Consider the following 27,523-nt stretch of genomic DNA (forward strand, 5'->3'; position numbering starts at 1 on the left):
TTTTCTCTGGTCCTTTCTCTCTCTCTTCTCCTTCTGGGACCCCTATAATGTGAATGTTGTTGCATTTAATGTTGTCCCAGAGGTCTCTTAGGCTGTCTTCATTTCTTTTCATTCTTTTTTCTTTATTTTGTTCCTCAGCAGTGAATTCCACCATTCTGTCTTCCAGGTCACTTATCCGTTCTTCTGCCTCATTTATTCTGCTATTGATTCGTTCTAGTGTAGTTTTCATTTCAGTTATTGTATTGTTCATCTCTGTTCTTTTTTTCTTTAATTCTTCTAGGTCTTTTTAAAACATTTTTTGCATCTTCTCAATATTTGCCTCCATTCTTTTTCCTAGGTCCTGGATCATCTTCACTATCATTATTCTGAATTCTTTTTCTGGAGGGTTGCCTATCTCTACTTCATTTAGTTATTTTTCTGGGTTTTATCTTGTTCCTTCATCTGGTGCATAGTCCTCTGCCTTTTCATCTTGTCTGTCTTTCTGTGAATGTGGCTTTTGTTCCACAGGCTGCAGGACTGTAGTTCTTCTTGCTTCTGTTGTCTGCCCTGTCGCTACATGCATCTTTTGAATCCCTTTTTTGCTGTAGGCAAACACTCTATTATTTGTGTTGAATGTAAACATGAATACCTATCTCCATAGATTCATCATAAATAAGAAACTGACTTATAGGAAAGAAAAGCGTGGGGTGGTAGAATGGGGCAGAGAATCTAGTTACAGAGCAGGATAGCTGGTGGCAGGAAAATGTAAAAGAAGGTCACATTCAGGAAGGGGGTAATGACAGGAGAAATGAGGTAGAAATGGTTTCATTATGCAGAGACGGAAAGAGCTAGGAGAGAGAAGTTAACCTGGGCTAAAGCTTAGAGAAGAGTGTAGTGGAGAAACAGACATTTAGGGCAAGGACTGGGGAAAAGGATGAATTTGATTAGCATGTGGAGGGGCTACCAGGAGACCCCCTTGGAGGAGATCACTGGGGACAGTGAGGAGCAAGAGGGAGGGAGAAAAGAGGGGGACAGAAGGGGGCTGGGGGAGGTGGGGGGAAAAGGACAGGAAGGAGGGGAGAGGGGAGAGGGGAGAGGATGGGGTGGAGAGGAAGGGAGAGGAGAGAAAGGCAGACTTCCGATGGATAAAACCAGAGTGCACCTATGGAACAAGGGTAATCAGGAAATTTGGAGGAAGAGAGCCAGGTAGAAGTGGACTGGGCTCTACCATAGCTATATATCTCATCTCCATGGTTAAAGTTTCCCAGCTATTGTCTTCCCTGACAGTTCATTAACTTGAAGGAGTAGTGAAAGTGTTATCCATTCTTGCTCCAATCCTCTGAACTCTTTTTCTGTAATTCTGTCTTATATGAAGTTATATTTGTAGAAAACATTAACGTTTAGAGATAAACATTTCTCAGCTGGTTCTTTTAGCAAAAATTTAAATAAGAGCCTCGGTTTACATACAAATATGCAGAAGATAAATATTTTTTTTTAATTAGAAAACTTGTAAAAGTTTTAAAAGACAGATTTTAAAAGATTTTGTGGGCTTTCCTGGTGGCGCAGTGGTTGAGAGTCCGCCTGACGATGCAGGGGACGTGGGTTCATGTCCCAGTCCTGGAAGACCCCACATGCCGTGGAGCGGCTAGGCCCATGAGTCATGGCCGCTGAGCCTGCACATCTGGAGCCTGTGCTCTGCAACGGGAGAGGCCACAACAGTGAGAGGCCCGTGTACCGCAAAAAAAAAAATATTTTGTTATGTAAAAATACAAAGTCAATCCTTGTAGGTATGTTCCCATTTCATAACAAATAATTTTTTTAATGTGTGTATTGGAGTATAATTGCTTTACAATGGTGTGTTAGTTTCTGTTTTATTAACAAAGTGAATCAGCTATACGTATACATATATCCCCATATCTCCTCCCTCTTGTGTCTCCCTCCCACCCTCCCTATCCAACCCGTCTAGGTGGTCACAAAGTACTGAGCTGATCTCCCTGTGCTATGTGGCTGCTTCCCTCTAGCTATCTATTTTATATTTGGTAGTATATATAAGTCCATGAAACTCTCTCACTTTGTCCCAACTTACCCTTCCCCCTCCCTGTGTCCTCAAGTCCATTCTCTATGTCTGCATCTTTATTCCTGTCCTGCCTGTAGGTTCTTCAGAACCTTTTTTTTTTTTTTAGATTCCATACATATGTGTTAGCATATGGTATTTGTTTTTCTCTTTCTGACTAACTTCACTCTGTATGACAGACTCTAGGTCCATCCACCTCACTACAAATAACTCAATTTCGTTTCTTTTTATGGCTGAGTAATATTCCATTGTATATATGTGCCACATCTTCTTTATCCATTCATCTGTCGATGGACACGTAGGTTGCTTCAATGTCCTGGCTATTGTAAACAGTGCTGCAATGAACATTGTGGTACATGACTCTTTTTGAATTATGGTATTCTCTGGGTATATGCACAGTAGTGGGATTGCTGAGTCATATGGTAGTTCTATTTTTAGTTTTTAAGGAACCTCCATACTGTTCCCTACAGTGGCTGTATCAATTTACATTCCCACCAACAGTGCAAGAGGGTGCCCTTTTCTCCACACCCTCTCAGCATTTATTGTTTGTACATTTTTTGATGATGGCCATTCTGACTGGTGTGAGGTGATACCTAATTGTAGTTTTGATTTGCGTTTCTCTCATGATTAATGATGTTGAGCATCCTTTCATGGGTGTGTTGGCAATCTGTATATCTTCTGTGGAGAAATGTCTATTTAGGTCTTCTGCCCATTTTTGGATTGGGTAGTTTGTTTTTCAGATATTGAGCTGCATTAGCTGCTTGTATATTTTGGAGATTAATCCTTTGTCAGTTTCTTCATTTGCAAATATTTTCTCCCATTCTGAGGGTTGTCTTTTCATCTTGTTTATGGTTTCCTTTGCTGTGCAAAAGCTTTTAAGTTTCATAAGGTCCCATTTGTTTATTTTTGTTTTCATTTCCATTTCTCTAGGAGGTGGGTCAAAAAGGATCTTGCTGTGATGTATGTCATAGAGTGTTCTGCCTATGTTTTCCTCTACGAGTTTTATAGTGTCTGGTCTTACATTTAGGTCTGGAATCCACTTTGAGTTTATTTTTGTGTATGGTGTTAGGGAGTGTTCTAATTTCATTCTTTTACACATAGCTGTCCAGTTTTCCCAGAACCACTTATTGAAGAGATTGTTTTTTCTCCATTGTATACCACTGCCTCCTTTGTCATAGATTAGTTGACCATATGTGTGTGGGTTTATTTCTGGGCTTTCTATCCTGTTCCATTGATCTATATTTCTGTTTTTGTGCCAGTACCATATTGTCTTGATTACTGTAGCTTTGTAGTATAGTCTGAAGTCAGGGAGTCTGATCCCTCCAGCTCCGTTTTATTTCCTCAAGGCTGCTTTGGCTATTCGGGGTCTTTTGTGTCTCCATACAAATTTTAAGATTTGTATGAGAATGCTATTGGTAGTTTGATAGGGATTGCATTGTATCTGTAGATTGCTTTGGGTAGTATAGTCATTTTCACAATGCTGATCTCAACATTGTTGAAACAATGAAGAATCAACAATGTTGATTCTTCCAATCCAAGAACATGGTTGGTATATCTCTCCATCTGTCTGTATCATCTTTAGTTCCTTCCATCAGTGTCTTATAGCTTTTTGCATACAGGTCTTTCATCTCCTTGGGTAGGTTTATTCCTAGGTATTTTATTCTTTTTGTTGTGATGGTAAATGGGCATGTTTCCTTAATTTCTCTTTCAGATTTTTCATCATTAGTGTATAGGAATGAAAGAGATTTCTGTGCATTAATTTTGTATCCTGCAACTTTACCAAATTCATTGGTAACCAATAATTTGATTTATTCTCTCATACAGAAAATAGTTTATAGCTGTTTGAAATGTGTTCATGTAGTATTAAATCTAAAGCAAATTTATGTAAATTGAATCATACATTATTATCTATTTCTATATTAAATTGAAGATGGGTGTACAAGGTAAAGACAGAGACCCTAAGATGCAAAAAAAGTCACAATAAGGAATATTGAAACCTTAATAAAGTAAATATTTAAAAGGAGATGCCCAATAAATTGTTAAAACAATGATGCTGGACCTATATAAAGAAAAATACAAACTTAGAGAGGGATCAAAGAGAAAAAGAGCACACTGGGAGTCTTATAATCCTGAGTGAGCAGATGCAGAACTGTAATGTCTCTAAATTATCAATAAAAGTTAAAGTAAATCCAATAAAAGTCTCAATGCATTTTTTTCCAGAAAAAAAAACATATACACAAAACCCAGAAATTTTTATACACATTTTGGGGGGTGAAGGTTCTATAAATCCCCCCAAATTTATGCTTGGGCCCAACAGCACCTCTTTTGGAGATGTACATATATATTGATGTGAGAAGATATTACAATCAAGTGAAAAACATAGGTTAAAAAACAGTTCAAACAGCATGAGCTCATTTTTATTAAAATACATATTTATATGTATTCATTGAAAAATTTGGAGGCTTATGACCAAATAATAAACATTTGCTATCTTTGAGTAGTGGAATTACAATTGATTTCTACCTTTTTTTCTTTTTCTTTATCTGTCCATTATCACTTTTTCACAATGAACATGAATTGTCTGAAAATGAAAAATTATAAAACCCCTACAATTCTCAAAGTAAAATTTTAAAAAATAGATAAAATTCTAAAACTTAATTTATAACATTTCAAGTTACTTTCCTTGAGGATAATGTTATGGGAAAGAGACACACATTATCTGCTTTTAGGTCCTTGAAATTAAATCCACAGTTATATTCCAAAGCTGTTCCTCTGTTTCTTCCAGATGGGTTTGGTTTGTTGATATGATCTAATTACTTATTTTATGGTGCTGATTATAGTGGTTGGTGGCTATTTCTGCGTTTGTTTATCTATCCTTTGAGCAAGCTATCAGGAACCAGGTGTTAGACATCGCTGTAATTTATTATTTCCATAAGTGCACATTTTCACACTGTGGGTTTTCTTTAAGTGGCATAAACCATATAAAACTGTAATTAGAACAAACATTTGTTTCAGGAAGTCTTTAAAAATACCCAGTTCCATGTATATGCAAACCTTTCCTGTGAAAAGGTTATGGGGGGATGCAAGAGAGAAATACAAATATTCCTGTGTGATGTGATGAAGGGTCTCATTCCTTCTTTTAAAAGAATTCCCTGGAGCTCACAAAACCTAACATGTAAAAAGCATTAACGTCGAGAAAGCATTAAATAACGGGAAGAATGAAACAGTATGTTCATACTTTCACACTCAAGACTTTCTAATTTAGAGTCAAGTACTTGGACTTCTGATGAAAGAGCTGTCTAGGCCAGAAGAATCCAATGTGTCAACTGTAGTCCAAAAAATGGCATTGCCATTCATGTCTCATCCTTTTTCTGTTATCTGGTTTTGGTATTCATTCATTTAGCCTATTAGAACCCAAAGCACTTAAACTTTAGGAGAATAAAATAATCATTAAAGTATAGAAACAGGCCTGAGATGGAGACAGGACTTTTTAATCATATTAGATAACTATGTCTGAAGAACTCAAATGCTTCCATAAACTACCCAAGGATAATTAACACAAGCTGTAGACCATGCTTTTAGTTTTGGTTTTAATATCTTCAAAATGTGGTGTCAGGACCAAAAACACTTTGTACCAAAGTGGAGAAACCTCATCTGTAGTGAATTATATCTCATGAATGATTTCAGAGATCTGATTTCTTATAAAATAAGTGAGAGAGCATTAGCCATTAATGACCCTCTGGGATATTTAATCCACAAAGCTTAGGTTATTGCTTCTCGGCCAGCCATTATGAGAAGCCGGGGTAAGGATGCCTAGGATTCAAGAGATGTGAATTCAGGATCATGATAATTTTTTTTTTTAAATATTACATGATTACTTGGGCCTCTCCTCTTCAGGTGGTGTGAATTAACCGTTTGGAAAATACTGACCATATAGAAGATGTTTCTCAATTCTTTACCCACTGAGACATATTAGAAAGGAACTATATTTGAGACTTAAATTTGTCACTGCAGAAGGACAGATTCTAAGAAGACAAGGAATAAAAATCAAGAATGTGCTAACTCCATTCATTCTTACATTGATTCAGAAAGCAGAGCATTTACTATTGGCCTACTGTGACTCAGGTGTTGGATAATTAAAGATCAGTACCCAACTCTATTCACTTTACATCCTCCTGGATCTCAAGCTTTAAAAATCTTTGAGTTGGTGTTAAATGGCAATTTAAAAACAGATATAAACACAACCATCAATTAGTTGTTTTTAAGGCAAAACTATTCATGGAAATTATGCAAGTGAAAATAAGAATCCTGATCATACAAAACAAAACTGAAATAAGGTGACAAATATTGCATCAGACACATACTAAAAGCTTATTTGTTGTTTATATGAAATTCAATTTAACTGGATATCCTGCATTTTTTTATTTGCTAAACCTGGCCACCCTGAGCTGAAAGCCAGAGAGCCAGCAGGCACTCCAGCTTGGAGCTGGCCTATGGGGCAGCTGCTGGGACGCGTGGTCCTAGGCATGTTGGAGGGTGCTGACAACTGCTGTTGGTTAATAATCTGCTCCCTGGTAACAAAAACAGGAGAGGCCCAATGCCACTGTTCTTTTCTGAGAGGGTAGAAAGTACTGTAAGCATTGCCCACAGCATCTAAATGTTTCCCCAGTACTACTAATAATATACTACATTTTCAATTGATTTTAAAGCTACAAATTCAGAGAGCTATAAAACTGTTTTGAGCCCTTAGGGAGCCAGAATTGGTGAAGGCTGATTCTCTCCGGGGAAAAAAAAATCCAACTTGGTAGAAATCGTTTGTAAGTCACATCACTTCTCTGGGTCTGTTTACGAATCTATAAAAGAAGAAAACCAGACTGTGGCTTTGCTCATATCGATCCCTCCTGCATTTGAAATGTTCTCCCTGTCCAACTTCTCTTTTCTAAATCTTGTCTTAATTCACGGGTCTGCTAAAAGTTGTCCCTGAGCTTCCCCCTCAAAAGTAATTTCTGCTCCTCCAATTACCCCAGCACTTCTCCTGTGTCAGGTATCACTTTTAACCTTATAGACATTCATGTACTCATCTCCCTTTCACGACTGAAGTCCTCTAAAGCCAGAACCTGTCACTCATTCATCTTTGTAATCCCCACCCTGCCATCCCAGCACCAAGCGCCTCATTTTGTTTAATGCCCCTGCTGTGGGCTGTGGATTCAGCCTTTTCTATATACCGCTAAGGAAGGCAGACTTTTTAGGGTCATTTTGCAGATGTCATTGCCTGAGCATTTTCTGATTCAAGTCAGACCCTCAAAAATGCCTTTGTACAGATCTGAGAAATAGCAAACAGGAATAGAAATAGCTAAAGCAATGAAAATCCTATTGCACGCACTCCTGAGGTCGTGTAATTTTGGTAAGAAGTCTCTGCATTTTAAAAGGCTGATTGGAGACACTTATGGACTGAGCAGATAAGTCTCCTTTACAACAAAAATATGGACCAGCATCAGCATTCGAACCAGAAAGCATGGCCAGTGTGGGTGTGGAGGGGCAGCTTACCCGAGTCAGAAGACAACGCAGAACCAGAACCGTGAAAGAAGAGTACCTAAGCCAGAATCAGAAGGAACCCTACCCTAGAAGAGGATGGACAGCTAAAACCAGACCTAGGTAATAAGTTATTACTAACCTATATATTACCTGCACAGGATATGTATGAAAGTGAGTTTAAGTCATAAAGCGCTTTTCAGGAAAAGAACACTAAGAAAGTGAAAACATAAATATCGAAGTCAAACCTTTTAGAAACAAATATTGTGCAACCTTTGCTTTCCTAACTCAGTGAGGAAACATGATACTCTGGAGATTCAAAGCCCAGCTCAGCCACAGAAGAATCTGCTCAGCAAATGGGAGGTGCCTGGGGAAGCCATGGGCACGACGGGGTCACCCAGGGAGACCCTAGAGTAAGGAACATCCTGTGTTAACGAGGTCTGGCACGAGGCAATCCCAGGCTTTCTCCCCAGCCATCTGAGCTTCTAGTTGTGTGATACATTCAACGGAAGCCATGTGAGAACATGTTTCTGTGAAATCAGTGGTACTGACTGAATCAAACACAAAATCCCATACATTTCCACTCTTCCTCTTTGGCTGATAACAATAAAGAATAAGAAATGACCTTTGGAAAAGTTAGTCATTTGATCCAAATGGTGGCTAATAAGGATAATTAGGGTCTGTCCCTGTGTTTCTTAGTAATTACCTCATAGGTTAGTGGCCCCATGATTGCTTGAACTGTGAGGAATTTAATTATTGGCATGAACTCTTGAGTTTTATCAGCTGTGGTCACTTCTACATAAACTGTCTCATATTAAAACAAGCACTGGTTAATATACTTCTAACACACCAAAAATGAGCCAAGAGCAGTGGGTGGATATTTACTTTACAGCCCTGTCCTCTGTCTTACTTCAGAAGCCAATTCCTTAGGATGGAAAGGGGAACACATTTCCTACCAGGGGAAACATATAAGTCCTTTCCTTGTCTCTTAGCAGACCTTCCAGATAAGACCATTTCTAGACAGCATAGCTAGAGTGAATGAACAACAGTGAAGAAAACCCAGAATCCTAGATAGACCTTAGTTTCTAACGATGAACAACATAGAAAAATCTAGCTAATTCTAGAATACTGCTTGCATTTTTGCCCTGTTAACTCCTAGAAGCAGGATTCAGGTTTAAGTCATCACTGTAAATCTTACACCTTTGTGGCTCAAGGGCCACAAAAGAGCAGCTCTGGAGACAGACAAAACAGGGTTCAAATTCTAACTCTGCTTCTCATCTTACTGACTGTTGTCTCATGAAGTTATTGTGGAATTTTTATCAGACTAATGTACATAAAAAGTGTAATGCGGGCTTCCCTGGTGGCGCAGTGGTTGAGAGTCCGCCTGCCGATGCAGGGGACACGGGTCTGTGCCCCGGTCTGGGAGGATCCCACATGCCGTGGAGCGGCTGGGCCCGTGAGCCATGGCTGCTGAGCCTGCGTGTCCACAGCCTGTGCTCTACAGCGGGAGAGGCCACGGCGGTGAGAGGCCTGCGTACCGCAAAAAAAAAAAAAAAAAGTGTAATGCAATGCCTATTGGCAAATGCTCTATAAACAGCATTTATTTTTATCATAATTATTACTACATGTTTGCTGAGTGATTTGATGATAACTTATGGAAAATGTTATGAGTTAAAGTACATTTCACTTTTGTATCTTTAACATATTTTTAAATACCTTTATTTTGTCTGATCATAGAGTGATGCATGTCTAATGCAAAAAGTTTAGAAAATACAGAAAAAAAAAGATTACTCTAATCCTGGAACCCAGAGATAACACTGTGAAATTTTGGTGTTTATCCTTCCAGACTTGTTTGTAAGCAAATATACATATATGCATACAAATGTATACATACACGTGCACGTTTTGGTTACAAAAGTAACAACATATAGAGTTTGGAAGTGTTCCCAGGTCAACATATATATAGGTCTTCATTGATATCAAAAATCGCTGCATTAGGCAGGAATAGAGATGCAGACGTAGAGAACAGACGTGTGGAAAAGGTGGGGGAGGGGGGAATGAATGGGGAGATTGGGATTGACATATATGCACTACCATGTGTAAAACAGAGAGCTAGTGGGAACCTGCTGTATAGCACAGGGAGCTCAGCTCGGTGCTCTGTGGTGACCTAGATGGGGAGGATGGGGGGCGGGGTGGGAGGGAGGTCCAGGAGGGAGGGGATATATGTGTACATATAGCTGATTCACTTAGTTGGATGGCAGAAACTAACACAACATTGTAAAGCAACCATATCCCAATTTAAAAAAGATTGCTGCATTATGTTTCATTAAATGAATGTATCATAACCCAATTCCCTATTATAAATGGTGTTGTGATAAATATTTTTATCTATACATATTTGTACATTTGTCCTTAAGGACAGATTTCTAGAAGTTAAATTGCTGAGCCGAGCCGAAAAGCATACCCGTTTAAAAGCTTATACGAACGCTCTACAGGGCTGTCCAACAAGGGGAACAAGCTAAAAATTTGCCCCAGGCCTCAGGACCAGGCTTCCCTGTCTGCCACCTCCACTGGCCCTGTCTACTCTGCCTGCAGGGTAAGAGCTCATCCATGCCCTCGCTGACAGGTATCACCATCTTTTCATTCTTACCAATACGACTGGCAAAACATTGCATCTCATTTTAATTTGCATTTCTTTGATGATTAGCAACTTCTTTGTTTCTTGATGGTTACTCTCTTCCTCCAATCTTAGAGGATAATTTATGGCTATCAGGGAACATAAGAAAAAGTGAGATGCAGAAAGAAGAGGAAACATGTGGCTGCAAATTTCAACCAGGGGTTGCAGATTAAATAGAAAAGTAAACATACAGTACTGTACTCTGCCCGGCACATGCTAGTTGACTGATCGGAAAGCAAATTGATGAAGGAAGCAATTGAAAAGCATAATGGTAGGAGGTGGGCTTATGAACAAGAAGGGAGAGTCTGATTTCTCCAGTAAACTGAAGAAATCACACACCAGGCACTAGTTACCTTGACATTAACGGTGACATATTTTTGAGGCTGTGGCAAAAGTCATGAGTGTGCTCGGTTAATGATAAACACAGGAGGACCACTAGGGGAACTGGGCTGGGAGGATGGGAATGAGAATGAAGAATACTCTGAGGAATAGAGCAACAAACAAACAAACAAACAAACAATCAAAGAAAACCAGTCTTGAGTCATCACTGAGTTTAGCCCCTTGGAGTCATGTTTGCCAGGCCAATCAGGGCAGGCTAAGAGAGCCTGTCCTTGTGTTGTCTTGAGGGATGTTCATCTTTTGCCTCTAAGGATGTAAAGGTTCGCAGTAAAGCCAAGCCTCGATAAGAGAGCCTGTGAACGCCAGACAAGATGGGTTCTGGATGCTCGGGAGAGGGTCAGCTGGAGGAGGAAGCAGGGGCTACCTGCAAGAGGCACCTTACATTTTATTTGGATGCCTTCGTAGGGAGTTGGATGTCTACTGTGAACTCAGATTTACATATTATTTTGGAGATAATTCTTCCATTGTGTTATGCCAAACTAGAAGGGTCTGTCAAGCTAGCATTTTTTGATAGGTGTAAAGGTAACAAGAACTGGATTTATCCCAATGTTCCACTGAACACAAAATAATTGTCATCTCATAGCCCAGTGAATGACACAGATTATCCTTGCTCTGCTTTGGGGTATTGTTAACTCTATTGGCACTATGATGTCCTGCATTGGAGTTCTTTAATATATAAGAAAAATTTTTTTGAATTTTCTCACAAGTTCTCAGATCTTTACTTGAATATCAGGGGGATGGGTAGCCATATTTTACAGAGAAGACAGCTGAAAAATAAAAGCAAAGTGTCTATATCTAGATCCTAGCAACTTGATAGCAGTTCTGAGAGTCCTCAAGTTTGCTTTGATATTGCATATGGATAGTTCTTGAAGCAGGTCATTTTCTGGCACTTTATTTTAAAAGCTTGATCTATACAGACAGTTATTTGGGTGATTAATTAATCTTCCTTTCATTAAGTCCTTTACACTCCTGGTCTTTATTGCCCATTTTGAATATGATCATTTACTTGTCTTTATTTATTTTTTTTGAAAAGCAGATGTCACGCATCCTCAAGTGGTTCCTGCTGGCCAGGCACCATGCTTTATGCTTCTGCGTAGGCTGCTTTGACAGCTTCTAGCACAGGGCTCCGATGCGCCTAACAATCCTCAGGGACTGGTAAGTAAGGCCTCAGGATGGATCTGAATCTCCAGATTTCAGCAGCAGCAAGGCCAAGGAATGAAATAGAAGGAAAAATCTTAACACCTCCTCTCCCAAGCCTCAGGGGATGAAGCTAAGACAAACTGTTCTCTCTGAACTCTGTTTAGCCCACAGATTTGTAAAAGCAAAGAGATAAATTAGAAGATATACCCAAAGGTTCGGTTCCTAAAATCATACAAAAAGTGAGCCCCGCTTCTACCCCAAAACAAGTAATCAAAACAAGATCCTTCTCGGTAACTGCAAAAAAAAAAAAAAAAAAAAAAAACCACCAAGAAAAACTTCAACTCAACTCATTTTGCCAATTTATAAGATTTTAAGATGTTCCCTAACAGTTTTATCTTTGTGTATTTTTAGTACAACTATTATACAGATGTTGAAATGCTAAATTCAGAAAATGGAAAACAGAAGGTTTTGCTGACATGTCCAGCATTTGAAAGAAAGAATGGAGAGTTCAAAATAAAAACCCTGGGAAGTACCTAAAAGAAGTATTAAGGTATAAAAATAAAGTATTTATGTCAAACTTAAAGAGATGCAGAGAATTCCAACTGGCAGGAATCCTGAAGAACAGGGTGGAAGAGAGAACAGGGGCTTGGAGTCCATATCTTGATGTTGGATATAACATTTATAAGCCCCTTGAAAAGTCATCTAGGGGAAAAAGTCTACACCAACATCACTCAAGCAAAAAGTATCTGCCTTTTACTTCTGGCATGTCTCCCATGTGCTCAGATATGGGCATTATATATACATGTTGTTTTCCTTTTTATGTCTGCCTGTATTTTTCAGAATTTCTATGAGTACATATTACTTATATACTTACATATATTTTATCATGTAAATATATATATACATATTCATAAAGATTTTGTTTTAAATACAAATATAAACTTTATGCCTCAGTTCGGACTATGATTCAGGCTGCTACTTTATCTTTAAATTTCCAAATATCTTAAAGGTCTTAGCACATTTTTCACACTTGGGGGGTATGTGAAGCTCTGTTATGGCTAAGGAAGTGGACAGTAAGGTGTAAAGCAAACAACTCCAATTTGGAAGCATTTTGTGAACAATCCATTCTGGCAATTTATAATTTTTGTTTTCTTTAGCCCTTTAGAGATACAGTCTTATATCAACTGTATTAGAAAAGCACCACTCTGAAGTGACTGATTAATAATACACAATATTATAGCCCAAAGATACAAAAAATGAATACAAATATTATAAACTAATTTAAAGTTAAAATTCCAGAAGCAAATGTAATTTCGATCTCAGAAACAACTATGTGTGTTATGCAATAATTTGCTATATGCCAAGAGAGAACATTTGTTTTTAATCCCGCTGTGAAATTTAGTGTAAGAGTGGAGTTAACGAAGAAGGGCATTTTTTTCCTGCTGTTTGTTAATTAACTAAAAACAATTTTATTTTGCCACTTGGAGGTGTAAAATCAGTAAGTGACATGAATTGTTTTAAAAATAACCTTTAATTTTCTGTAGAAATTTTAGGAAATAGAGCCAGGTAAACAGAACTAAAAACAAACCAAAACAAAACAAAATCCAGGGCTTCCCTGGTGGCACAGTGGTTGAGAGTCCGCCTACCGATGCAGGGGACGCAGGTTCGTGCCCCCGTCTGGAAGGATCCCATGTGCCGCGGAGCGGCTGGGCCCATGAGCCGTGGCCGCTGGGCCTGCACGTCCAGAGCCTGTGCTCCGCAGCGGGAGAGGCCACAACAGTGAGAGGCCCGCGTACTGCAAAAAACAAAACAAAACAAAAAACCCCCCCCAAAATCCACCACTAGTAATTCTAAAAACATTTTCCTGGTTTTTCCTTCCGGTACTACCTCTTTCTTTGTACATGAATGTGTGAGTGTGTGTATACGCTAAAGAGAGACATTAAAACATGGTTTGCTCCTTTCTTTCTTTTTTTTAAATAGGTTTTTAAAAAATATTTATTTATTTTATTTATTTTGGCTGCTCCGGGTCTTAGATGCGGCTTGTGGGATCTTCACTGTGGTGTGCAGGATCTTTAGTTGCGGCATGCAGGCTCTTTGTTGTGGCATGCATGGGGGATCTAGTTCCCCGACCAGGGATCAAACCTGGGCTCCCTGCATTGGGAGTGTGGAGTCTTACCCATTGGACCACCAGGGAAGTCCCTGCTCCTTTGTTTCTAATAGAGGAGCCTGACAAAATACCTAATTGAAGTGAATAGATTCCTCAGCAGCAATAAAAGTTGTATTAAAGAAGCATAGGTAATAATAATAATCATAATAATTGTGTTTAATGTATAGCATGAATTATTTCATCAATCTTCATAATAGCACAGTGAGTGGATACTGTTATTATTCCCACACAACGGATGAGTAACTGAGACACATGTAGATGATATAATTTGCCCAAGGTCACACAGCAAAGATTAGAAGATTGAGGTAGAGGGATCAGTTAAGATCTCCTTTAATTAGAAGGAGAGTCAAGATTAGAATTCAAGTCTCTTGACTCTCAGTCCATTCAAATAAATTTTCTCTGCCTTATCTCGGTCAGACAAAGCTCAGAAAATAGCTGTGGGCAAAATTCTGAATATTTCAGATAATTCCTCCATCATTCACACTGATAAGATGAAATCCACACCGTGGATACCAAACCAGTGCTGAATCTAAATGTCAGGAAGTGCTTACTGTCCACAGAGACTGGTTCTAAGGATCCTGGTGCATACCAAACACCTGGGCAGCTCTGAGTAGAGGTCCTAGAGATGGAAAATCAATGGCTCATGAAAGGAGCCAGAGAGGGAACCGAGGCCCTGACGGAGTGCTCACCAATTCATTCAACAAATATTTATGGAGGGTCTACCATGGGTCAGGTACATGGAAAACAATACAGATGAAGATCCAGTCCTCATGAAGTAGGGAGAGACAGACAACGGATAATGAAACATTAAACATGATGTTGCTGCTATGAAGAAAAATAACTCAGCATAAAGGAGATAAAGAGTGACAGGGGAAGGTGTATTTTAGATAACGTGGCCTGGGAAGGTCTTTCTGATAATGTGACATTTGAGTAATGAGGTGAGGGAGGAGTGTTTCAGGGGAGGGATGGTGAGGAGGAGAGGCTTGGGAGGGAATGAGGCTGCAGAGGTTGCCAGGGGCCAGGCCATGTGGAGCCACTGGGTCCTGGAAAGAGGTTCTGGATAGTCACAGTAGTCAATATCACTGTCATTGGGACAATTTTATCCATAATAACGAGAAACTAGGCACAAACTTTCTTGAGATTTTTCATTTTTTAATGAACAATCTGGTGTAGGACAGCGTTCAGTCATATTTCTAATAATTTTCAAGAGATTGTTCAGATTCCTGTATAAGCTTCTCTCTCTCTTTCTCTCTCTGTCTCTCCAACCTCCTGTCTATCTCTACTTCTGTCCCTCTCCCTCTCCCCATCTCAATCCCTACCTCCATCTTGATCTCTTATCCTTAGGGAACATGGTTTCCTGAAATCTACTCCTCTCTGTCTCCACAGTGGAAGAACAATCAGGAGAGCTCATCATGTCATAGAACTTGTATAGCATAAGTCATGATTTTGAAACGTATTTTTAATAGTGGCTTGACAAATAAAACCACTTGGATTTCAAACTATACTACAAAGTTATAGTAATCAAAACAGTATGGTACTGGCACAAAACTAGACACACAGATCAATGAAACAGAATCAAAAGTCACACATATATGGACAATTAATTTATAACAAAGGATCAAAGACCATACAATGGAGAAAGTCTTTTCAATATGATGCTGGGAAAATTGGACAGCCATATGCAAAAGAATGAATCTAGACCAGTGCCTTACGCCATACACAAAATTTAACTCAAAATGGATTAAAGACTTGAGTGTAAGACACAAAACCATAAAATTCCTACAAGAAAACACAGGTGGTAAACACACTGATGTCAGTCTTTGCCACATTTTTGTGGATCTGACTCCAAAGACAAGGGAAACAAAAGTAAAAATAAACAAATAGGACTACATCAAACTAAAAAGCTTCTGCACGATGAAGGAAACCATCATCAAAGTGAAAAGGCAACCCACTGAATGGGAGAAGATATTTGCAAGTCATATATCCAATAAGGGGTTAACATTAAAAACATATAAAGAACCCATACGACTCAACAACAACAAAAACCAACCTGATTAAAAAATGGGCAGAGGATCTGAATAGATATTTTTCCAACAAAGACATACAGATGGCCAACAGGCACATGAAAAGATGTCCCACATCACTAATTATTAGGGAAATACAAATCAAAAGCACAATGACACACCATCTCACACCTGTTAGAATGGCTATTATCGAAAAGACAAAGAATTACAAATGTTGGAAAGGATGTGGAGAAAAGGGAACACTTGTACACTGTTGGTGGGACTGTAAATTGGTGCAGCCACTATGACAAACAGTATGGAGATTCCTCAAAAAATTAAGAATAGAACTATCATATGCCCCAGCCATACCACTTCTGGGTATTTATCTGAAGAACATGAAAACACTCATTGGAAAAGATATATGTACCCCTATGTTCATTGAAGCATTATTTACAAGGGCCAAGACATGAAAACAACCTAAATGTCCATTGGTGGATGAATGGATAAAGAAGATGTGACATATATACACAATGGAATACTACTCAGCCATGGAAAGGAATGGAATCCTGACATTTTCAACAACATGAATGGACCTTGAAGGTGTTATGCTAAGTAAAATAAGTCAGACAGAGAAAGACAAATACCATATGCTTTCACTCACATATGGAATCTAAAAAAACAAAACAAACACACAAAATAAAACAAAGAAAACCTCATAGATACAGAGATCAGATTAATGGTTACCAGAGGTGAAGGGCGTCAACTGCATGGTAATGGATGGTAACTAGACTAGTTGAGGTGATCACTTTGTAGTGTATACAGATATTGATTATAATGTTCTACACCTGAAACTTATTTTTTAAAAAAGAAATAAAAACACTCTTAACAGTGGTTGACAAATAAAATCACTTTGGAGGCCAGTGACAATAAGCCAAATATAAAAAGGATAAAGTATTATTGATCCAGAGTTAAGTATTGACAAGAGATTCTCCCTAAAAGACTGCTTTGGTATCTATCAGTAATTCTCATTAGGACTGTATTCACTCAAATATTGAAGGGAATCATTTATTTTTTGCTTGCTTCTTCTCATTTCAAAAATAATCTGAGGGTCACAGGACAAGACTTATCATCATGATGATGGCATATTTCAAATTATATGGGATGGTCTTGATTTTAGTTATTTTGTCCCATATCTTTGGGAACAAGTTATCAAATTTTAGGTTCAAGAGAGCCACTATACCTATAGTTGAAATCTGTTTTTTGGTTCTAATCCAGTTCAAACATATTGAGAAACTGAACCCAATTAAACTTTTATTAGACTAGTCTAATAAAAAAAATTGAGCTGCAAGTTAAACATGGTGGAAATGACTTTTCCTGAAGTCACCTTTAAATGCTTACTTTAAAAGGATGAAAGTGCTGATGGGTTTTCTGTATGTCACTTCCTCTATAAAGTCTTTCCTCCCTGGTCCTCTGCCCTTTGCAAAACACTTGCCCTCCCCATCTTGGATCCGGGTGTCTATGATAGCAGCTCAGCACCATCATTAAGCATGTATGTCTGGTCATCTGCCCCTCTCTCTCCAATGGCCAGCCTCCTGCAGGACCCTCTGGTTTGTCTCTGAGCTTCTCATTCCTAACACAGTGCCTGACATGGTATCAACAATACTCAATCAGTGTTTATTCACTAGAAAGAATGAATAAAGGTATAAATTAGTTTTATTTCAAAGTGAGATTTATTTGGTGCAAAAATGGGGATTTAAGACTCTTCCTTTAGGTATATTTATTTGCATTGAAATAAAAGTTTGGATATCAATGAAGATTTTATTAGATATGCCCTTTTGAAACAAATTTTGTGTTTGTGTGTTTGATAAAACAATGTGTTTGGTTTTAAACTATATTTAAACTGTATTTGGTCTTAAATTATTTAATTGTAATAAAAGAAATCCCATCAGATAACTATTTCCAACTATCGCGCCAAGCCCCAAGGAGGAAAGGTGAAGGCGGTATACCCTCTGTTTTGCACATGGTTTAAAAGCCTGAGGGTCAACTCCAGCACAGCTCCCAGCTTTCCTGACTGTTTCAGTCTGGAAGGATGGGATTATTCCCCAATAGGAGAGTAAGTAGAGCAAAGAGGAGTTTGGGGACTCCTAAAGAGCAGGAGTGAAGGTTGCCCTGGCCAGAGCCCCAGGTCATTTCCTGTTTGGTAAAATGTACATCAAACTAGGGCATCATTTCCTTCAGGCAACACTTGCCTGCACAGGTGGATTTCCATTGTTCAATACCTTAAATTGTGTGATTACGTGCTCATGAGTCAGTCAAATACCTCTGAAGTTTTTCCCGTTGTGGATTTAATGTAGCGTATGCATAATCTTTGCTGTATTAATATTCACTGCATATTCTTTGATTATGTGTCACAAAATGATACAAAGAAAGGTGCTGTGTACGTTCATTTAAAGCAGACATGGCTCCTGCCTTCAAAGGCTTTTCCATACGGTGGGGACACAGATAACAATCAAACAATGCCACAAGTACATGATTGTAAACAGAGATAAGTACTCCGAAGGAAAAGCACAGAAAATACAAAAATGTGCAGCACAGTCATGATTTAGTTGGCGCTGCAGGTCAGAGAAGATGTCTTTGAGGAAGAACAATTCAAACTGAGGTTTGAAGAATGAGTAGAACAAACAAAACAATGTGTGTGCATATGTGTGTGTGTGTGTGTGTGTGTACATGTCCCCATGCATGTCATCACAGGCAGAAGTCAGAAGCAACTGCATACGCAATGGCCCCAGGTTAGAAGACAGGATGAAATTAAACACTGAAAGGTCGGTGCTGTCAAAGTAAAGGGAGCAAAGGGGAGAGGAATATGAAATGTGGCTGAAAACACAGTAAGGGGTCAGACCAGGCAGACAGTTGTAGGCCACATGCAGGATTTTGGTGTTTTCCCAGGAACAACAGGAAGTCAGAAGTCACTGTGGAGTTTCAAGAAGAGTGAAATGGTAAGGACTGTGTTTTTAAAAAGGAATATTCTGGCTGCACAGAAAAAGATTTAGAAGGGAGCGAAAAACCTATTATGATACCAATTTAGTAGTAGAAAAAAGGTGACAGAGGTTTGGGCTAGGATAACAACAGCAGAGGTGGTGTGAAGTGGTCCAAGTCAAGACATGCTTTGAGGACAGAGTCAACAGGACTTCCAGATGGGTTGGATTTGGGGGATGAGAAAATGATTACAATCACAGGTAACTTCTAAGTTTCTGGCCTGGGCAACTGTAGGGCTTGTAGAGACATTGACTGAGGGGGATCCAGTGGCTGAGATCAGGTCTGGAGAAAGACAGAAAGGAATTCAGTTTGGGGCATGTTGAGTTCAGGGCCAGCTGTCAGGTAGGCAATGTGATCAATGAGTAGGGCATTCAGAGAAGAATAAATATGGACGAGTAAAATAAATACGAGTCATCAGCAACTGGATGGCAACTGACATGTGGGTGTTGCGGAGATCATCTAGGAAAAAGTATAAAGAAAAAGAGAAGAGGAGGTCTTATGACAATGCCTTGAGGAATACCCACATGAAAGGAGGATAATCTGGCCCAAGAAGCCAAGGAGCAGTCAGGAGATGGGAAGAAGGCAAGAGAAGAGAAAGTTTCAACGAGAGCGTGGTGAATAATGTTGAATGCTGCTGAGAGGTCACTGAAGATGAAGACTGACATAGGCCCATCAAATTGATCTACACTGGGGTCTATCAATGGGGCAAAAGCCAGATTGGAGTGTGTAGTGTAGTGAGAGGGGTGGAAAGGAAGGGAGACCGTGAGTGAAGGCAACTTCTTGGAGTCGTTTAGCTTAAAGGAGAGGAAAGTGACAGTAGGTAGAGGGGGATGTTTGGTTTGCACAAGGGGGAGCATTTTCTTTCAAATACAGGAAACTTGAGCCCAAATACTAATAAGATACCAGTACTAATACCAGTAAAATACTAATACCAGTAAAAAGAGAGAAGCTGGAGACAAAGAAAAAATAGAAGGGGAGTTGAGGTCCCTGACATGGCAGAAGGCACTGGGGTTGAGAGTACAATTGGTGAGGTCGGCTCTGGAAGAGACACCTTCTCTACTGTAACAAGAAGGAGTAGGGGTGGGTACAGGTGCAGGATGGTGTGCAGGTTTGGTAGCAGAGCAGGAAACTGAGGAAGTTCTCCTCAACTTGGATATGCAGTCATTAATTGTAAAAATATGGGCCTCCCTGGTGGCGCAGTGGTTGAGAGTCCGCCTGCCGATGCAGGGGATACGGGTTCGTGCCCCGGTCTGGGAGGATCCCACATGCCGCGGAGCGGCTGGGCCCGTGAGCCATGGCCGCTGGGCCTGCGCGTCCAGAGCCTGTGCTCTGCAACGGGAGAGGCCACAGCAGTGAGAAGCCCACATACCGCAAAAAGAAAAAAAAAAAAATAAATAAAAATAAAAATATATGTGTGCTGAGGGGCTTGTCATCAAAGATACGTTGCTATTATTAAACTAATTATAGCAAAATTTTACTTAAAGGAAAATCCCTCATTGTACAGTTTTGTTTTATTTTGCTTTGGCTTGTTTAATGACTGTTTTTTTAATTCTATGTTTCATCATACAGATTTCTCCAGTTTTTTAAAAGTCGGGTTAGTTGAGGTTAAATTTACAGATGGTGAAATTTTAAATTTACCCTTTCTAGGTGTGAGGTACTATGACTTTTGACAAATGTGTATACTTATGTAACCACCACTAAAATCATGATATAGAATATTTCAATCACTCTTAATACTTCCCTCTTGTTCCTTTTTCAGTTTCTTCCCCTACCCGCAACCTCGGCAAATGCCACACCCCCTCCCCCTGCCACACACACACACACACACACACACACACACACACTGTGCTCAATCCCTCTAGGTAGCTTTGTTTATGTGGTCTGCTTCATCTTAGAATGGTACCTGTTTCCTCGTGACATCCTTTCAGGCTTAGTTGGCTTGCTCAGTGAGTGATATCTGCAATGACTTCCCCCATTCCTACAGAACGATTTAACTTTTCATTATCATAGATTATGAGCAAATACTGTATTAAACCATGTGTGATAAGTTGATATTAGATTTAAAAACATGGAGCCGAAAGTGAGCATAGATAGCATTTAGTCATAAGATAGCATTTACACATAAAAGAGCCATTAAAAACTAATATGATTAGAATTGAAAGTATAATTAATGTTTTACAATTCTGTGTCCATTTGTTCCTTCCACTAATACACTCTTTTATTCTTTGTTTTATATATACATATGTGTGTGTATAAATGTGCGTGTGTGCATATATCTTATTTTCCCAATAAAACTGTAAATCCTTGGAATTATTTGCTGTATCCTATATTACTAAAACCCCCAAAACACCTATTAAAATGATTAGCATCCAGTAGGTACTCAATAAATTCAGTTTGAAGGATTAACTGATTTGTAAAAATTAACTAAAGGAAATAAGTTAGAGACAGACCAATACTGTATGAACTTACTTATGTGTACAAAATTAAATGTTGAACTCAGAGAGTAGCTCAGTGGTTGCCAGGGGCTGGAGGGCAGGGGAAATAGGGAGATGGAGGTCAAAGGGTACAAACTTCCAGTTTTAAGATGAATACATTCTGAGGACCTAATGTACAGCATGGTGACTATAGTTAACAATACTGTATTGTATTCTTGAAAACTGCCTACAGGGTAGATGTTAAATGTTCTCATCACACACAGAAACACATAGTCACATAGGTAACTGTGTGAGGTGCTGGAGGCGTTAACTAAACTTATCGTGGTAATTATTTCACAATATATACCTATATTAAATCATCACACTGTACTCTTTAAACTTACACAATGTCATATGTCAATTATATCTCAATAAAGCCGGGAGATAAAAGAGAAAAGGAAAGCAAAGGATCGAGATGTTTGTAAATTTACTTTGGGCAAACTTGAGCCCATGAGATCCAATTCAGTTCCGTCTCAGAAAGAAAATGTTGCTGTGCAGAAAATATTCTACTCATTTAGACTTGGGCCAGGAAATAAAGCTTCCATCCTAGCCAGAGGCCTAAGGGATTTTTTTTAAAGGAAGAACGAGATATGTGTTTAGAGAATCAATCAGAATTAAATCTTCACCCAAGAAGTTTTGTATAAACATTAACTTGGCTATACAGCCTCCATCCAGCTGTCTCTTTTCAAATTTTACACAGGCAAAAAAAAAAAAAAAGATGTAAACTAAAAATATCCCAATAACTGGAGGCTGACATCTGAAATCCTCTTCAGTTGAAGCATCCAAGTCAATGCAACAAATATTTACATTAAGAACTGAAATTCTGGGAAATAGTTCAAAAAATTTGATAGGGCTAGGTATTAACAGACATCTCCAAACTGTCCAATGCATACTATATAGAATATATTGTCTATTAAATATCTGCTTTCTAATGTCCTTCACAGAATCCCTGAGAGGAATGTCTTCATGCCATGCCAGTCAGCATAAGCCCAGGAATCAGCAGCACAGAGAAGCAGACAAGGCTAGAACATTCCTGTCACTCTGTCCTGCCAAGCTGTGGGACTCTTCCTCTCTGCTACACTACTATCTCCCTCCCACCCTTGTCATCCGGGAGTCTGGTCTCAACGGGAGGACTGAAGCTCATTCACATTCCTGAGTAAATGTCCAGGGGCCCCAGAAGACAAAGAAGCACAGACGATATTAAATGGCAGAGCCACATTAGGGGCAAATTTTAACTTATCTCTTTTACTTTAACATGATAAAGGACTTAAATCTGATGAATTTTAAGTTGTACCAATATTGATCTAGCTAATTATGCCAAAACATAAATGCAACTATAATATAACAAAAACAATAACAAAAAACCACATTATCTGAATAATCCTCACCATCAGCATGAACAAGCACCAAGGTTACTGGATTGTGAAACTCTACACTTGGCTTTGGCAGGGTGAATGCAGTTTGCAGCGTGATTTCTCCCCAGCTGCTGGTCAGAAACCATTAATGAGATGTAATGCAATATAGTGCTCTTATATTGACAGCAGAGAAGCGATTTCATTGCAAATTGCTGAAGTTCACTTATTAGCACATGAGCTAATTTTACATGATTTCTGAGCTCAAATTAATCATCACTATCTCTGCAGTCTCATGTTTTATTCATCTCTCCTCATAATACTTATATGTTGCATCATAATTACTTGTGCTCATGTCTGTCACTGCCACTAACTTGTGAACCCATTGAGAACTGGATCTAGGTTTTGTTCATCTTTTTTTTTTTTTTTTTGTGGTACGCAGGCCTCTCACTGCTGTGGCCTCTCCCGTTGCAGAGCACAGGCTCCAGACGCACAGGCTCAGTGGCCATGGCTCACGGGCCCAACCACTCCGCGGCATGTGGGATCTTCCTGGACCGGGGCACGAACCCGTGTCCCCTGCATCGGCAGGCAGACTCTCAACCACTGTGCCACCAGGGAAGCCCTTGTTCATCTTTGTGTTCCTTTCAGGGCCCAGGATAGAGTTGTGTGAATAGTAGATGAATAATAAACATTTAATGAGTGAATGAGTGAACCAAATGTCCAGAAAAACTAATGGCAACCCTACATACTGTCTGTATAGAATCTCTTCCAATTGACATTTGTATATTTGTTATCTGTGGATCAAAGGAAACCAATCCAAAATCTAACAATCTGTCAGTACTTTAAATCTGTTGTCACAATTTTATTTCTCATGATTCCACCCCGAAACTCCTGTGACTGGCAAATTTGCTTGTTGTCAGTAACTTTTAGATAGAAACATCTGTTTATATAATAAATGGCAAGTTAGTAAAAGAGGTAATGTAAACGTAATACAATATTAAATATCATAAAAAGTTATAATAAAATGTGCTTATTATTGTTTCTTATTCTTTATAGCATTTTTCTTTTTGTGAAAGTATTGTCTGTGGTAGTCTCTTTAAGAGAGGATGTAGCATAGTAAATTTTCTGTCTGAAATCTTGTATGTCTGAAAAGTGGCTTTATTTCACCTTCACCTTTGAATATTAATTTGGCTAGATACAAAAATCTCCATTCATAGTCCTTTTTTGTTTTGTTTTGTGTTTCAGCACTAGAAGTTCTTGTTTCCAGAGTTGTTGATGAGAAGTCTTCTCTAAATCAGATTCTTGGTTGTTAGTAATTTTCTTCTCGGATAACTTTTAGGATTATTTTCTATCTGGTGAGGTTCTAAAAATTTTCTACAACATTATTATACTACTCAGCATATGGTAACCCTTTTGTTCTGAAGTCCTACGTCTTTTTCTTTTCTTTTTTTTTTTTTAGTTCCAAGAAATAGGTTTTCTTTCTTTAACTATTGGCTCCCCTGCATTATCTCTATTTCTTCTCCATAAATTCTGTTTTCTTAGATGTTGACAAATCTAGAGCTATTCTCTACAATTCTTTTCTTTAAACTTTCTTTTTTTACCCTTTTATTTTATATTCTGGAAGAATCCCTTAGCGCCCACCTTCCTGGTTCACTAATTTGCCCCTCTGTGTTTTCATTCTGCTATTTGGCCATCATTAAGTTCTTAATGGCAACAGGTACATTTTTTTCATTTTCAAGATCTCCTCTTGATCCTGTTATTGTTTCACGGATGGAATGCCATGTTTTATATCTCTAAAGATAGTAACCACTTTTCTTGCTTAGTTCTGAAGCCCTCCAAGCTGTAAATGCTTGTTCTTGTCTTTTTCCATGTTGGCTGTCCTCATATTTCTAGTCACTCCCAACTGTGAGCTCACATTTCCTAGACTCTAAGCTCTCTCAGCTTGGGCAGCCAGTCTTAGGTGAGGGACTGAAGCAGCTGTGGGTGCCTGTGTTCCTTACTGTTTTCAGTGAGAACAGGAGGTGGGCAGAGCTGGAGACAGCAGCTGGTCTCCAGAGCTTATGCAGTCCCTCTTTGTCCTGGGCATCATCAGCTACCTGGGGTCCTTCCCTATTTCCCCATCCTAAACACTGACCTAAACACTGCGGGGAGAAAGGAAGAAGGGAGTACACAGGGGTTCATAGGAACAAACTCCTTCCACTACAAGAGCTCTACCAACCCTCAGCGGCTGTTCCCAGCCCTCTCCTGCTCCAGGGTGCCACCACTTCTAGACATGGGACCTTGGTGGTGTTGCACCATGACTTGGTCTATCTTTTTCTCTTGCCCATCTCAATCCCACTGTTCAGTCTCCCAGGAATTCCTTGAAACTTCTAATCCCTTATGAAGTTTACTTCTTATTCTTGGGTGTGGCTAGAGATTCAGATGTTTCTTTATATCAGTTCTATAAGCCCCCCAATTTGGAGGGAACTGCAGCATATTTTTGCACATTCTGACATTTTGAACCACAGCATTCAGAATCTTACCCTTAAACTGAGCCTTCTGCAGGGGAGGGGCATGGACGTATATACATTACCAAATGTGGGGTAGATAGCTAGTGGGACGCAGCCGTGTAGCGCAGGGGTATCTGATCGGTGCTTTGTGGCCGCCTAGAGGGGTGGGGTGGGGAGGGTGGGAGGGAGGGAGACGTGGGAGGGAAGGGATGTGGGGGTGGGTGTATATGTGTGGCTGATTCGCTTTGTTGTGAAGCGGAAGCTAACACACCATTGTGAAGCGGTTATACTCCAATAAAGTTGAAAAAAAAATCATTCACAAGTTAAAGAAGAAATCATGAGACATTTTTTAAAGAGAATGGCAAAAAAAAAAAAAACCCAAAAACCTGAGCCTCCTGAGCAACATAGAATACACAGGAATTAGAGAAAACATGGTTACTTATTTGATATGTTGGTCATTTCCCTGTTTGCTTTTAGATCCAATTTCCACTTTTCCCTTGTTTGACTCTGCATCACAGGAAGCTACACTCCCTGACTCTTAACAACTGGCTTCTGGGTAATTTGTTCAGCCAATGGGAGGCACTGGTGGAGACTGGAAGGGGAGGTGAGGGAGAGGCCAGGCCTCCCTGCTGGGATGATGCCTCTACAGCACCCATGGCTCTTCAGAGGCCCCAGCTTCCATTCTGTCGGGCAGCATTCATCTTGTCCAGCTCCTGCTGGCTGGCACTAGTCTCTGGCCTTGGTAACACAACCTTCTACCGATGTCCCTCCAGTCCTAGGGGTGTAGGACCTCCTCCTGCTGCTCTGATCTCTGGGGTGCTGCAGCACCACATAGTACCATCTCCTGTGCAACAAATTTCCTATATTAAATTCCTGCTGTTGAGAGGCCTAGAATGGTTTTGTTTTCCTGGCTGGATCCTGATCTGAAGATCAAAGTGCTGAAGAGACTTCTTCAAAAATAATATTGGGTAAGTCCTTTCTTTGAGGGGAAGGGAGCACCATAGTAAAGGAATTTTAAACTTGGGTTTCTCAATATCTAAGATATCCCAAGTTATTTCAAGGAGTGACATGAAATTCTCTAAAATGTGAAATTTGGCAGTACATTTCACCTTAATTGCATATATGCCACAAAGTGGTTTTGTAAGGAAAACCTTAGGGGCCTATCATATTATTAAACACAGTGTTCTAGAATCAGGAAATGCTATCCTAGAGGAAGGCTTTGAGTATAACAGAAACCTTGCCTAAGGCTTCTCAAGCTTTACACCTACCTTCAGGGGCAGCCATGAACTTGTTTAAAGAAAATACTTTCATCATCTGTTACCGTTTTCTCTGTTGAGAGAGGGTTATGTGAAATGACACAAAACCTTTAAAAAAGTCTTGTGTAGCTTTGTTATTCTGAAATAGAGAATACCACTGCCTTCTAAGCCTAGTCCGTTATGATCACTCCACAGTGCTTAATAAGCAGCACAGAAACAACTAGAGAGGCCGCCACTGTGGCCCGTGATCAGAGGGAGAATGAGAGCCACGCTGTGCCCCTGGTATGCCATATGGCTGCAAATCTAAAGGCTCTGAAAGATGCCGCACTTGTATGAAGCCCTGAATACCTGCTTTCATTTCCATCTTGAGTGTTTGAACTGTAATATATGGACCATCTATTTATTAAAGGAGAGAGCTTACTTTGGCATGGGATAAATTGGTGCTTGCAGCAAGATGCTGTTTAATACGAGGGACGTTTCTTGAATTCCTTTCAGATGTGAGATCCACAGCTTAAGAGTGTTTGGTGTATACATTTAAAAACTGCACGACTATTATACAACCTCTTTTCTTCAGCTGGCATGAGAAGGATATTCCCATCCTCTCTATGCTCTGTTCTTTACTTCCTCAAAGCTGAGGAGGCAAAAACCCTGCCAGCCTTATCCAGCTTTTCATGGAAAGCCGCCACTCTTAACTGGCGCCTAAATGCAATTTCAGACCGTCCCAGGAGAACTTCGTTCTTTGAGGTGAATTCATAACATTAGGGCCAACAAAGAAGTTAACACAAACTTGCACGGTTAAAGAAAAAGAAAAAGTCTGCAGTCTTACTGAAGGACCTCTGCTTCTGTGAGTGCCTCTGTCCTCTGCTCCCCAGTGACAATGGCCAGTTCATCCTTCAGCTCCTGGATTTCCTTTTGTAGGCGTATAATCATCTGCAAACGGCAAGG

The 27,523-nt window shown here is 39.5% G+C and overlaps 1 protein-coding gene across 2 annotated transcripts in view; it reads right to left on the bottom strand.

Moving 5' to 3' along the window:
- KIF6 (kinesin family member 6) overlaps positions 1-27,523 on the bottom strand; it is a 419,445-nt gene that overhangs the window by 228,006 nt on the left and 163,916 nt on the right. For both annotated transcript variants that reach the window (XM_081246112.1, XM_081246111.1), the window contains exon 10: positions 27,405-27,508. In XM_081246112.1, the coding sequence (XP_081102238.1) occupies positions 27,405-27,508 (104 nt within the window). The remainder of the gene's footprint in view (positions 1-27,404; positions 27,509-27,523) is intronic.

Source organism: Mesoplodon bidens, assembly GCF_964165515.1.
Source record: "Mesoplodon bidens genome assembly, chromosome: 10".
NCBI lineage: Eukaryota > Metazoa > Chordata > Mammalia > Artiodactyla > Ziphiidae > Mesoplodon > Mesoplodon bidens.